This window comes from Spermophilus citellus (assembly GCF_964194105.1).
Source record: "Spermophilus citellus genome assembly, chromosome: 15".
Taxonomy (NCBI): Eukaryota; Metazoa; Chordata; class Mammalia; order Rodentia; family Sciuridae; genus Spermophilus; species Spermophilus citellus.
The window spans coordinates 20,871,231-20,884,319 of record NC_138195.1 but is presented as its reverse complement, the minus strand read 5'-3'; the positions used below and the strand labels follow the sequence as shown (position 1 = coordinate 20,884,319).

At 35.1% G+C, this 13,089-nt stretch overlaps 1 protein-coding gene and 1 pseudogene across 3 annotated transcripts in view; one reads left to right on the top strand and one right to left on the bottom strand.

The window, feature by feature from the left end:
- The window catches only part of PARG (poly(ADP-ribose) glycohydrolase), a 119,749-nt gene extending 108,578 nt beyond the window's left edge, over window positions 1-11,171 (top strand). For both annotated transcript variants that reach the window (XM_081268837.1, XM_081268836.1), the window contains exons 17-18: window positions 7,176-7,304; window positions 8,111-11,171. In XM_081268837.1, coding sequence (XP_081124963.1) covers window positions 7,176-7,304; window positions 8,111-8,265 — 284 coding nt within the window. In that variant the 3' untranslated portion in view covers window positions 8,266-11,171. The remainder of the gene's footprint in view (window positions 1-7,175; window positions 7,305-8,110) is intronic.
- Window positions 1,231-2,170, bottom strand: LOC308634305 (small ribosomal subunit protein eS1-like; annotated as a pseudogene). The gene has a single exon. The product of its transcript is annotated as a small ribosomal subunit protein eS1-like (transcript).
- Window positions 11,172-13,089: the final 1,918 nt, after the last annotated feature.

Sequence of the window (13,089 nt, the reverse complement as noted above, 5' to 3'; positions counted from 1 at the left end):
TGGAACCTGGACAATGTTAATGAGTCATTTTTTGCTATAGATGGTTGGCCTGGCCTAGCCCATTGACTGGGGTTTGTGGGAGGCATTTTAATGGAGGTGCAGAAAAGGTGACAGAAAATTGAAGACAGAGAATTATGCTCCAGGTTACCTCACTTTTCCTACCACAAGTTCCTCAGCACTTTGCTTCCTTTTGCCAGAATAAATCACCTTCTCCATTTCTCTCCCACTCTTTTTAATTTTTTATTGGTTGTTCACAACATTACAAAGCTCTTGACATATCATATTTCATACATTAGATTGAAGTGGGTTATGAACCCCCAATTTTACCCCAAATGCAGATTGCAGAAAAGATTAACTTTAAACAGAGACATGAGATGGGAGGGAAAGGGAGAGAAAAGGGAAATTGCATGGAAATGGAGGGAGACCCTCATTGCTATACAAAATTACATATAAGAGGTTGTGAGGGGAATGGGAAAATAAACAAGGAGAGAAATGAACTACAGTAGATGGGGTAGAGAGAGAAGTTGGGAGGGGAGGGGAGGGGGGATAGTAGGGGATAGGAAAGGTAGCAGAATACAACAATTACTAATAGGGCATTATGTAAAATTGTGGATGTGTAACCGATGTGATTCTGCAATCTCTCCCACTCTTAACCTTCCTGTATTGACCTCTTTGTGGACCCAGGTCTTAGGTTAGGGTCTTATTTAATAATGTATATTCAGAAATGTCATAGGTAAGTGAATACTTGTTATCAGCACTTCAGAAATGGTGCTAAGGTAATGGAATTGGGAAATGGCTTCAGGAATTTTCTTTTTACTGTCTGGGAGTTGATGATCATTAAGTATAAGAATCATTGCATTTTTCTTATTTTATTTGCATAATTACCCTTTAGTTTGTTAGCTGCATGTTCAAGAATTGTAAACTAAGGTTTGTAGACAGGCTAACAAACCTAAAGAGAGAGCTAATGTCAGAACTAGCATTTAAACTTGGCTCCATCTTCCTCAAAGACTGTAGTGTGTTCACAATTATTATTATTTTTGTCATTATTATTATTAGTTGAGAACATGTTGAGTGCATTCTGTGTTCCAAGAATTATACTAAGTACATTCTTTACCTACATATAAACATAGCCTATTAGGAAGGTTTTATTTTCATCTTTATAGATGAGACAACCAAGAGACATAGAGAGGTAAGTAATTACCCTAAAGTTCACAGATACCAAGTGCCAGTGCCAGGATTCAAATCAGGATTGAAGCCAATATGTATGCTTTTATTATTTAATCTATATTGAATCTGGATATAGGAGTTGGAGAGTACATTGTAAACTGGGTGAAAGGCCCAACAATTGAGTCCCTGTCCCAGCCCTGCCACCGTGTGCCTTTTTTCTTTCACCAATAGGACTTTTTATTCATGACTTTTTTAAAAATCTGAATTTTAGATAGGTTCTTGGACTGGTGGTTCATATTCATAGGTTCATCCAACTTTAGTGTTTATCTCATCCCCAGTATCCTTTCCAGAATTACTTTCGCCATGAAGCTCCATGAATTTTCCTAATTCAAACTTAGACTTCTTCAGCATTTTTACTTTTCTAATGAAGATATCATAAAGAAGATAAATAGATTGGCAAGCCTTTTATGTCTTTCCCAATGCTGTCTAGAACCAGTTAATTGACCACTTCTTTCAAATTATTTGTCTGTACCTCCTGAATCATGATTTTCATCATTGTCTGGATTTGGCAAACTTGTTGAGCCATAAGAGGCCTTCCATAATCTAATTGTTGCTTTTTTTAGTAAAACAAACACAGAATAGGTGCAGCAAGTGACCAGTGGTAGTCTTGACGTCTTGGTCTGCTACATTTTGACAATGGAACACATTTTGTCATAGGTAAGATCCCTGTCATGGAAGTTAGGCAGTTTTTCCTGAATATCTTCAGTAATTACCTTGAACTTTCTAAATGCAGTTTCATCATTCTGTGCATCAGCAAAATTCACTTCAAACACATGACCCTTGAGACCATCAGGTGCAATTTCAGTTCCTTGAGTCTTCCTAACTAATGTTTTCTCAATATTTCTTATCTTGAACATAGCCAGTACTTTCACACCATACCAATATTTCTAAAAAAAAATAAATCAACCACTTTTTTTCTAGGCTTCCTTCTTGTTGCCTTAGGCTCTTGTTCTTACCTACCTCTGTTGTGCTGCTCAGAGAGCCAAAAGGCAACATTGAGTCTTTAGAAACCTCCATAATGGGAGGAGGGAGTGGGACAAGTCAAGATTAAGAAGAGTAGCCAGAGGACAAGAGCAGAAAAAGAATAGGAGTTGGCCTAGAAACGTGCTGTTTTGTGGAAACAAGCAGGTGCCTTGGGCTGGTGAGCAGTGTTTGGGTTTTCAGGGCAACTACTGGTGTGAGAGCTCTCAAAAGAACTTGGGTTCACTACAAGGGCATGGGTAGTGTTTTTAGGTCTGTACTGTTTGCCAAAATGCATTCAAATAACAGTAAACAGTGCAAGGAAGTTCTTGTAACTGGCATGTGGTGAGATCTGCTTGACCTTGAGCAGAATGATGTGTCATGGCAGCCTGCAAGAAGAGGGGTGAGGGCATGAGGCCCTTGAGTCATCCTGTAGGGGTTCAACTCTCAACTCCACTACATTCTGACCTAAGTGACCTTAGATAAATTACTTAGCCTATTGGTGCCTATTATTTTAAAAACAAAATAATACTAATAATTACTTCATTCAGTTTCTGTAAGGATTAAAAGAAGTAATCCTTATAAGTTATAAGTCAGTGCCTGTAAAGCTCCTACAACAGTGTTTACATGCTGTAAGATCTCTCATTGTTAGCAAGGGGTTACTAATATTATGTGCTGGTGGCCTCAACACCTGTGCGATAGTATCCATCATTTTAACCATTTTCTGTTTGATTCATTTATTGCAGTAGGACACTATAAATTGTTTTTTGAGGTTATTCACATTTATTTATATTTTCTTCATAGCTTAACACTGAATGCCAGAAAGAAGATTAAAACCAAACTCCCTGCAGGTTAATTTAAGTGATTATTTTGGCACCTAGTTGTGCTTGAAGTTAGAATTTCATGCTTTTGTGTCAGACTTGGAATCAATCCACATACGTTATTAGATTTGTGATTTATTCTCATCTACCTTTAGGTAGAAGATAGTTCATTTAAATCATGCAGCTTAATTCTCTAGATTTACAAAGATCTTGGGAATATCAGAGAGAGTGAGTGAGGTCCGTGTACTATTATTTAAGTGAGCTTTTGCCAGTGACTACTGATGTATCTAGGGTTGAGATTAATTTATCTTCCTGGAAATTTCCTTTGTGTGTTTATAATCTAATATCTGATGATACATAGAGAAAAATTCAGTGATTATGGAATCTTAAACTCTGGATCATCTGATTCACATGCTTTATTGTATAACAAAAAAATGAGGCCAAGAGGGTTAAGTAACTAGCCTAGAGATAGCTAACTAGCAGAGGATGTGGACTAACTTTGAATCTTCTGTCTCCCAGTCCTAATTAGTCTAACATGTACTTATGGACTCAAACAGAAATGGATGTGAAATAAAAAATGTCATGCTTGGGGTTGGGAGTATAACTCAGTAGTATAGTGCTTGTCTAGCATGCCTAAGGCCCAAAATGACAAATGACCAGTGATCTAATAGGAAATAGAACCAAAAGGACTTCTCTTCAAGTCTTTTTTTTTTTTTTATAGGAAGCACTTAAAGCTAAATATTTATTCTTACTGAAAGGGAAGAGATTATACCTCTTGGTAGAGAAAGATGACATTTTTATATGTAGTTTAGGTTAATTAGAAACTTTTAAAATTGGGTGTAGTGAAGCTTTAATGTATGCATAAGTTGGATGAGCAGTTTTAATTAAAACTTACCTCTTTTGAAATTAACCAATTTCAGCATTCTGAAATTAATGAGATCTAGTCATTGGCACCTCCGAAGTTGTGGATACTCAATAAATATTAGTTTGGAAATCAATCTCATGTGTTATTATAATATAGATTCTTTCCCAAATCTGGAGAATACTTGACTATACCAAATTTTCCTAGTTTGCCTTGAAACATTTTTTCCTTCATAACTTTTTAAACTATTTAAAAATCCTTTCAGGTTCAATCCCCAGCACCACAAAAAAAAAAAAAAAAAAAACACTAAAAACCTTTCAAATTTATAAAAAAATAAAAATAATTTACCTGTTGCTGAATATGTAATGTTTATGTCTATACACATGCACACAATTTTTTTCCTGAACTATTTGAACTAAGTTACATACATTATGCCCTCTACATACATCAATATATATTTCCTAAGGGAAAGGAGGAAAAAACTCTTAAACTTTACTTATTAAATCTATATTATACATTAATACTTTTTTCTATTGTTTATATTTTTATGTCAGATAACCTAATAAAGCTCTTTCTAGTCTTTTCTCCTCCAACACAGAGTCTAGGGTCAGCTACATAATTTAGTTGCCACATGTTTTAGACTCATTTTTTAATTCATAGTATTTCCAAAACAGCCTTTGTCTTTTATGACATCAACATGTTTGAAGACTAACACATTCTTTGAGTTTACTATTTTTCCTCATGATGAGGTTAAGATAATGTATTCTTAATCAGAACCATTGCATCAGTAATAGTGCCTAGAAGCATTGGAGGATATCAGACACAATGTTGATTCTTATTTTGATTACACAGTAAAGATGTTGCCTGATTTCTGTAGTGCATAGTTAACTGAGGTTCCCACCCCACCTTGTAACTAGTAAGCAATCTGTGGGAAGATACTGTAACACAAAATTTCCCCTTGACTTCACATCTACAAATTGATCCTTTCCTCATCCAGTATTAACCATGGTTGATTACACAGAGAAGTTGTTCCTATTGTGATAGCCCCTCCTTTATGTATCTAATAGGTATTAATCAAGGGTACACATTTTTTAATAGTTTGTAATTAATTGATTGCTATACTTCTAGTATTTTGGTGGTTAGCTCATTCAGATTTGGGTAATGGAAACTCCTTCAAACTCCCATTTTCTTGTGATAAGCTCCCACCAATTTTTCCCTTTTTAATTAATCTATTTATTTATTTATTTATTTATTTATTTATTTATTTTTAGCACTACTTAACATTCTGGGCTCATCTTGTACCTGCCTGCCCCAACCATGGAATCAGGCATTTCCCTAGGAGTCCATTCCTTTTAGGAGGAACGGAATTAGAGACCACAGTCTGAGTACTCAGTGTATTTGGTGCTGCTAGAGTGTCTGTTTTTGCCCATCCACCCAGCAGAGCTAGAAAATATGTGTATAAACACATATTCACAAATGTGTCTCTAATTTAGACATCATGAACACACACCATTGTCTTCCTTTTTCTTTCTTTCTCCCCCGCCCCCACTGGAAATTGAACCCAGGGGTACTTTACTGAGCCACATTCCTAATCCTTTTCATTTTTTATTTTGAGATAGATTCTCGATAAATGGCTGAAGCTGGCCTTGAACTTGTGATACTCTTGACTCAGCCTCTTAAACTGTTGGGATTACAGTCATGCACCACTGTGCCTGACTGTCTTCCATTTTTATCCATCCTCGTGGAGTTATTTTTTGTCTTCCTTCATTCTATGTCTGTGTCCATTCTCTCATAGTGAGACTCTGAGCTCTCAATAGCATCAACATATTTATTCTTTTGCTCATCCTCTAATACACTTAAAAATAGTTTCAGAATTACTTTATATTTAATTATTATGGTAAACATTCCTAGCAAAAAGAGATGAGAATTTTTTTGCATTTCTTTCCTAAGAATTTGGCTAAGACCAAAAGTGATCACATAACCATCTTCATAATTTCTTTCATTTTTTTTCTTTTTTCTTTCCCTTCAGTGTAGTTATTTTAGTCACTTGAACTAAAAGTAGGCTTACTTGTTTTATTTGCTTTCAATTGTAGGTTCCTCCCCATTTTCATGTATATTAATGTTGAATATATAGAATATTAGAATGCTCTCAATCAAAATAATAAAAATATATCCTCTGTGTGTGTGTACATATATATGTATACACACACAAACATATATATATATATATATATAGGAGGAATAGACGAACTCTAGATAGGGCAGAGGGGTGGGAGGGGAAGAGAGGGGGCAAGGAGTTAGCAATGATGGTGGAATGTGATGGACAAGACATGAATTGGTGTGAACATACTTTATATACAAACAGAGATATGAAAAATTGTGCTCTGTATGTAATAAGAATTATAATGCATTCCGCTGTTATGTGTTTAAAAAATAAAATCAACTAAAAAAATCTACTTTTGTTTAAAAAATTTTTAAAAAATTTTTAAATTGTAGACAAGCACTCCACTACTGAACTACAACCCCAGCCCCTCCATAATGTTTTAATTTGACTCCCACCTTCTTTTTTTATGAAGTGAAAGATATACAATGAGCAAAAGGGCATTATTGTAACCATATTCAGTTTTGTTGTGGTTCAAAATAAATCCTACCTATGGAGATTAAGCTTGCAAAGAAACTTGATTTTTGCAGACATATTTCAGGCTCATTGATTTGTAGCTTTGACTCTTGAAATAGTGGGTCTTAGTTGTTTTCTATTCCAACATACTAGACAGTTACTGAATCTTCAGTAACACTGACTCCTGACTCCATGCTGCAGGAACATTGGCAGTACAAGCACAGAGGGATATTGTTTGGGAATGCTTGCTGTGGCATTGATGAGAATTGGAACCCCCCAAATATGCCTGTGATACAAAAGAACAGTGACTGTTTAATAAGACAAAATTATAAAATCAAGCAAGCAAACAAAACTATTAGTTCTGGATTAACAGAAGTGAATATAAATACCACCTCAGTGCCTTGATTTGCAGTTTCAGATGCTCTTTATTTGTGATCCAAAGAAGGTATCTGTGTTGAAATCCTATGATTCAATGGTATTCTCAGCAGCATTTCTGGAAAGTCACACAGCTAGATGATTTATGCTTATTTTGTATTCATCATATGTAATAATGTGTATTTTATTTATAAATCTTGGATCTGGGATGAAGCTGTGATATACCAGCTACAAGTTAGCAGGTTGAAAGAATTAAAGGTAACTTGATAGTAGAAGTATCATAATAGAGCTGTATCTTTTCTCTTTGCTATAGCTTTAATACAGATACTGGCAGCTGCAGCAGCTCAACGAGATGTGGTTTATTTTACCTTTGGGGACTCAGAATTGATGAGAGACGTTTACAGTATGCACACTTTCCTTACTGAGAGGAAACTGACTGTTGGTAAGTAGGAGGTAGTCTTGATACTTGGTAGCTAGATGGATTATACACCATCTAGGAGGAACACTTGCTAAATCTGGATGGATCATAGTGGATAAGAAGAAACAAGTGCATCACTTCGAGGGGATAGAACAAAGCTCTTAGAGGGACTGCATTTGTAGTCTATTTTTCTGGCAGAGTTTCATCCACGATTTTGAATGAGTATGTCAGCTTATTAAAGTCAAGAAACTGGAGTTACTTTCAATTTTTACTTTTGTGGGTATAGAAAACTGAAAGAGGGGCTGGAGTATAGCTCAGTAGTAGAGCTCTTGCCTAGCATATAGGAGGCACTGGGTTTGATTCTCAGCACCGCATATAAATAAATAAAGTAAACATTTGACAACTAAAAGAAAAAAAATTAAAAGGAAAAAAAGAAAGCAAAAAAGTGGAAGACATCTGAAAGTAAATTCAAACATAAGAAGTCTCAATCTGTGGTATTTATCAGATATGGAGTATGCTCATCCAGTGTGATTACTACCTTAGGAGCTGAATGTATAACTAGGATTGCATGAACTCCCACAACAGGGTATGGACAGTTTACCATATGTAGCCTGATGTTATCATGAGCTAAGTTGTTTTCTTTAAAGTGTTTGTAAAATTTTTAAGTTTATGCCAAGAAAGCCTTTTAAACATAAGAAATTCATACTGTAGTTTCAAAAACCAAATCTGAGCATGTGCTCTTTAGATTATGGCAAAACTCTAGTGTTTTTTTGAAGCTTTTTCCATCCACATAACTCACATGCAAATTGTTCTGACCATTTACCCTCCAGGAGAAGTGTATAAGCTATTGCTTCGATACTACAATGAAGAATGCAGGAACTGTTCTACCCCTGGACCAGACATCAAGCTTTATCCATTCATGTACCATGCTGTTGAGTCCTGTACAGAGACTGTTAACCAGCCAGTACAAAAGACAGGGACTTGAGGAGCCAAGTGAACAGAACCTCCTCCCACTGCTCAGAGACATCCTGTTTGAATTGTCAGGTGTAATATATGAATGACTTAAGTTAATGTAAGTGTGTATATAATCTACATTTGTAGTCAAGGATGTAATCCCTTCTAAACATATGCAATTGTCAGTTTGTACATCTAAACTTTCCCCATCCTGACTTATATCGGCTTAGATATGTTATCTTTCCATTTTCTTCTATTTTAGTTTTCATTCTTTGATTTGTCTTTTGTCCATCAGATTTCTTGTAAAAATCTCCATGAAAGACTGTGCTCAGCTATCGGGTTTCTTTATTCATGGGTGTATATTATACAAATTGCTTCTGCAGCTTGCAGATGCCAGTGAGCCTGGGAAAAAGTTAAAATCCAGGAATCTCTGTAATAGAATTTGCTACAAATCTCCCTGTGAACCTTTCATCCCAACACTAACAGGCTTATGTTGTGTGAATTTTTGAAAATTAAGAAGTTTTTTTTTTCATATATGTTACATAGTGCACATATCCTATGTTGTTCTTTATTTAAATCAGAATAATTTTCAGAAGTTGTTCTTTTAATACATCCACTTTTATCTGTATGGTTTGTCTATCCATTTTATCCCAATCAATTTTTATTGACACTGTTTCTAGAAACTGACCAAGATGAAAGAAAATGTAGAGTAAAAGAGTTTTCCTCATATGGTGTAATGAAAACAAATTCAAGAGGGTTGAAGAGTTTTGTTTGTTTGTTTGAGGTTTTTTTTTTTTTTTTTTTTAGGATCAATATTTGTTCTGTGGTGCTTGAGGCATTTCATATAACCAAAGTTTGGGAACCAGAAACTTCATGCTGATTTGTACATATTGAAGTTTTTCTGGTATTCATAGGTTATATAGTTGATAATTTTTCATTAATAAATCATTTGTCAGAAACTTCCATATCATCTATATTTTATATACTATATAAACATGATCTTTAAGTGTTTATGTGGAACACATAAATCCAAATAAAACTGCTGTGGGGAATTTTAAGCTTTATCAGGGCTTTGTTTAAAATCTGTTATTCACAACTTTGTTCTTTTAAAAGTGGCAACAAAAATAAATAATGAAGTCTTTAGAAGATTAAACTGAAAGCCAAAGTCAAGTCTTGTGTTGAGTAGAGTTTAATCACAAAAGCACTTATTTAGATTTTCAAAATAGTCCTAAATTATAGTGTTGTTCTGGTTTATAGTCAATTGTCAGGAAAAGCTGATGGAGATCAAATCCTGTTATAAGGAACATCAGTAGATGGCCTAAACTCCTGTTATCAGCACTGGAAGAAAAAAAAATAGGGCCTATGCCAGTAACTCTTTTCTTCTTCTCTCTTTCTTCCTTTCTTTCGTGTCCTTTCTTCTTTTCCTTCTCCTTCTTCTTCTCCTTCTTCTTCTTCACTTGGAAACAGGTCTCAGTCTGGTTTTGAACTCAAGATCTTCCTGCCTCAGTCTCCTGAGAGCTGGGATTTCAAGTGTTTACCATTACACCTGGCTCAGTATCTGCAACTCTTTATGTTTGTATAAAGATTGATAGGATAATAGGATTTGGTACCTGATGGCAGACGCTTGATATTGATGAAGCTGTTTATCATAATAACTAAGATTTTTAATCATCTCCTAAATTTGAAGAAGTCTGGCTTTATTTCTGCTGATACTGAAGTCTCTTTCCCAGCCTAATCTGTGCTTTAATTAAGCATTTATGGTTATATTTCCTTTCCTTATTTTTCCATCCCTATGCTCTTCCCCTCTTAGTTGCTTAAAGTGTTTCATGAACAGTGTTTGTTGGTTCTTGCAGTTGAGGAATTATGGATCCAGGTTAGAAGACTACCCAGCTCAGTATTCCAAAACACAGAAGCAGAGATTTTGCTCTTAGTTGTACAGCGGTAGTGATGGAGCCACCTACTAACTGCCTTGCCTCTCTTGCTGTTAAGAGATTTCCAAGAAACCTCTTGGAAGACCAGTTCTTCGTCCCAGTATGCCCTGACAGTAGGGCAGCTAACATGAGAGCTCATGCCTGACTTTTTAAGGAAGGAGGAAACGTAGAGCTACTTTGTCATTAAAGGTCCTCTTCAAAAAAGAAGGAGAAATTAAACATCTCGTTAACATTTGTATCTATTCTGAGGTGTTTAACAGTATCTTTTTACTCTTTTATACAGGGTTTATTGTTTTCATATTGTTACTCCTTTTTTCATGTAGAAATCTTAGATTTTTAATAAAGCTTTCTTTTCAATTTCTGGCTAACTCATTCAGATCTATAATAGCAACTTAACAAAACAAATGTCTAGTAATGGAAAGGACATGAGATTTCTAATTCAGGAAAATTGAGTTCAAATGCTGGCCATTTCTCTAGTTAATATTTTAACCTTGTTGAAATAAATTGATTTCTGACCTAACTTAGCTAGAAAATGGAATAAGTAGCACCTACTGGGAAATAAAACACAGTAAATTGAACACATACTTTGTGTTCAAAAATACATCAGTTGACCAGGAAACATAATGGAGTACCTACTATATATTAGCCAATCTGCTTGTTCTACAAATTTTAGCCTATTTTTCCAGGGAGTAACAGATGCCCAGAGGTTTGGGGTTATTGAACAAGCTCAACCTGAAGGAGTTCATTATGGAAAAGGGACTTGCTGTGTTATCTATGTAAGGATCTGATAGAAAAGGGCCCTGACACCCTTATTACCTAGCAAGTTAAATATCCCTTATTGAAATACTTGGGACCAGAAGAGTTTTGGATTCTAGATTTTTTTCCGATTTTAAAATATTTGGGTAGAAAATGAGATTTTTTTTTTTTTTTTTTTGGAATGGGACCCAAGTCTAAGTGAAAAATTCATTTATGTTTCACATATACACATGGCCTGAAAGTCATTTTACATCACATTTTTAGTGCACTTGCACTTTGACTGGGGCTTATCACATGAAGTCAGATGTGGCATTTTCCACATAGTGTTGTGTTGGCACTGAGAAAGTTTCAGATTTTGGAGCATTTAAGATTTCCTATTTTCACATTAGGGGTTCTTAACCTGTGTAGTACATTCAGTTGTTTCCAAAAGGATTATCTCTTGTTGCTGGTTGCAAAGGCATTTAGAGCAGGCATACTCAAACCAGTATTTAAAAGGGAGATTAAAAAAGGAGATCTAACCCAGCCCAGTGATTGATACTTCTCTCTAGTACATATTGCTCTGGAAACCAAAATGGTTAAGCTGTCTGACTCCAGAATATAGTGAGCAAAATGTTGGGTCATATTTTTGGAAAACTTCCTCAACAGGAAGGAATATGGCTGCATAGATTTTTTTACCTGTGTTCTTTCCCTTTCTTCAGTCTGTGTGGCTGTATGTTCATGTTTTTTGTTTTGGTTTGATTTTTTTTTTTATTCTGATGCAGAAGACAATCTAGCATACCAACTTTTAAAGATAAGATTGAGAGGGCCTGCACTTCCTTCTCTCAAACCTGTGAATACCTCCCATCTCTTTGTTTGCAAGGAAGACCAAGTCTGGCCATTGCAGGTACATGATGAGTTCAGAAAATTAATCCTGTCATTTTGGGGGGATAAAGGGGGACATTCCAAAGTGATACTTGCTAGAACAAACAGCTAAGATCCACTGACCCACTATTGCCCTCTGTCCCAGCAAAATGTCCTGAGTCCCTGCTCACCAGATACTACATAGATCAATTGTGCCTTCAGTTGGAAGGTTTCCCAGACAAGACAACAAAGCTGCATATGTTCATCTGGTAATTGGCTTTATTGCTCCTGACTTTATTTTAAATGTAAGGTTAATGTGTCATAATGATTCTGGATTTGGGGATAAGGACAGGTCTGTACTGATGTTTACATGATTTTGTAGGAAGAGAATAAAGAAATTTGGATCCCCTTGTCACTACCTCTTTTTTTCTGCAAATAATTAAGCCATTTTTCATGTAAAATTTTGTGAGCATGCTCTCAGTGAAAACATGTAGAGTATGTCTTAGGGATTTGGTGAACAGTTTTACATGTAGATTTGCCATTCCACCTATAAAGTTGTACATAAAATTTTAATATCTGGGGAAAGAAACATGTTCGTGCCAGAATTGTTAACAGCCTCAAACCAGACTCTCATTTGTCTTAAACCCATTTAAAGATATTTTCACTATAATCTCGACCTCGTGTGATTTCAGAGTATTCATTAATTTCACAGATGGCAGTGAGCATTTTTTCACATGATAGCATCTTTGAAATCAAAGCACTTGTAAAAAAAATTCCAGTTTTTTTTTAATTCTAATTAGTTTTGCATGACAGAAGAATGCACTTTGACACATCATACATAAATGGAGTATAATTTCTCATTCTGGTTGTACATGATGTAGAATCATACAGTTGTGTAGTTATATATATACATAGGGTAATAATGTTTGATCTTAAAATCAGCATACTGTAGTTTTTCTTAATGCTACATAAAAATTAAGGTGTATTACTATCTAAGACATCTTATATATGAGGAAACATGGCAACTTGAGTGACAACCATATGTCAGTCTCTTTTTAGCTATGGTAATTGTGCCCATATTAAATATCAAATTTATACTCTTAGCAGAAATGGAGACAATCACTACAGAGAAAATCACGATTATTGTAAAATTCTATAGTATAGTTAGACTGGTAGTCAAGAACTTTTTTTGTTTTCTTTTTAAGGAGCATTTCGGACAAATATAAAAATAAAATAGGGTAATGAATCTCCATATCCATCACCCATCTTCAACAATTATCAACTCATGGTTAAATTATATTTCTACCAATTTCTCATCCCAAAAAGGG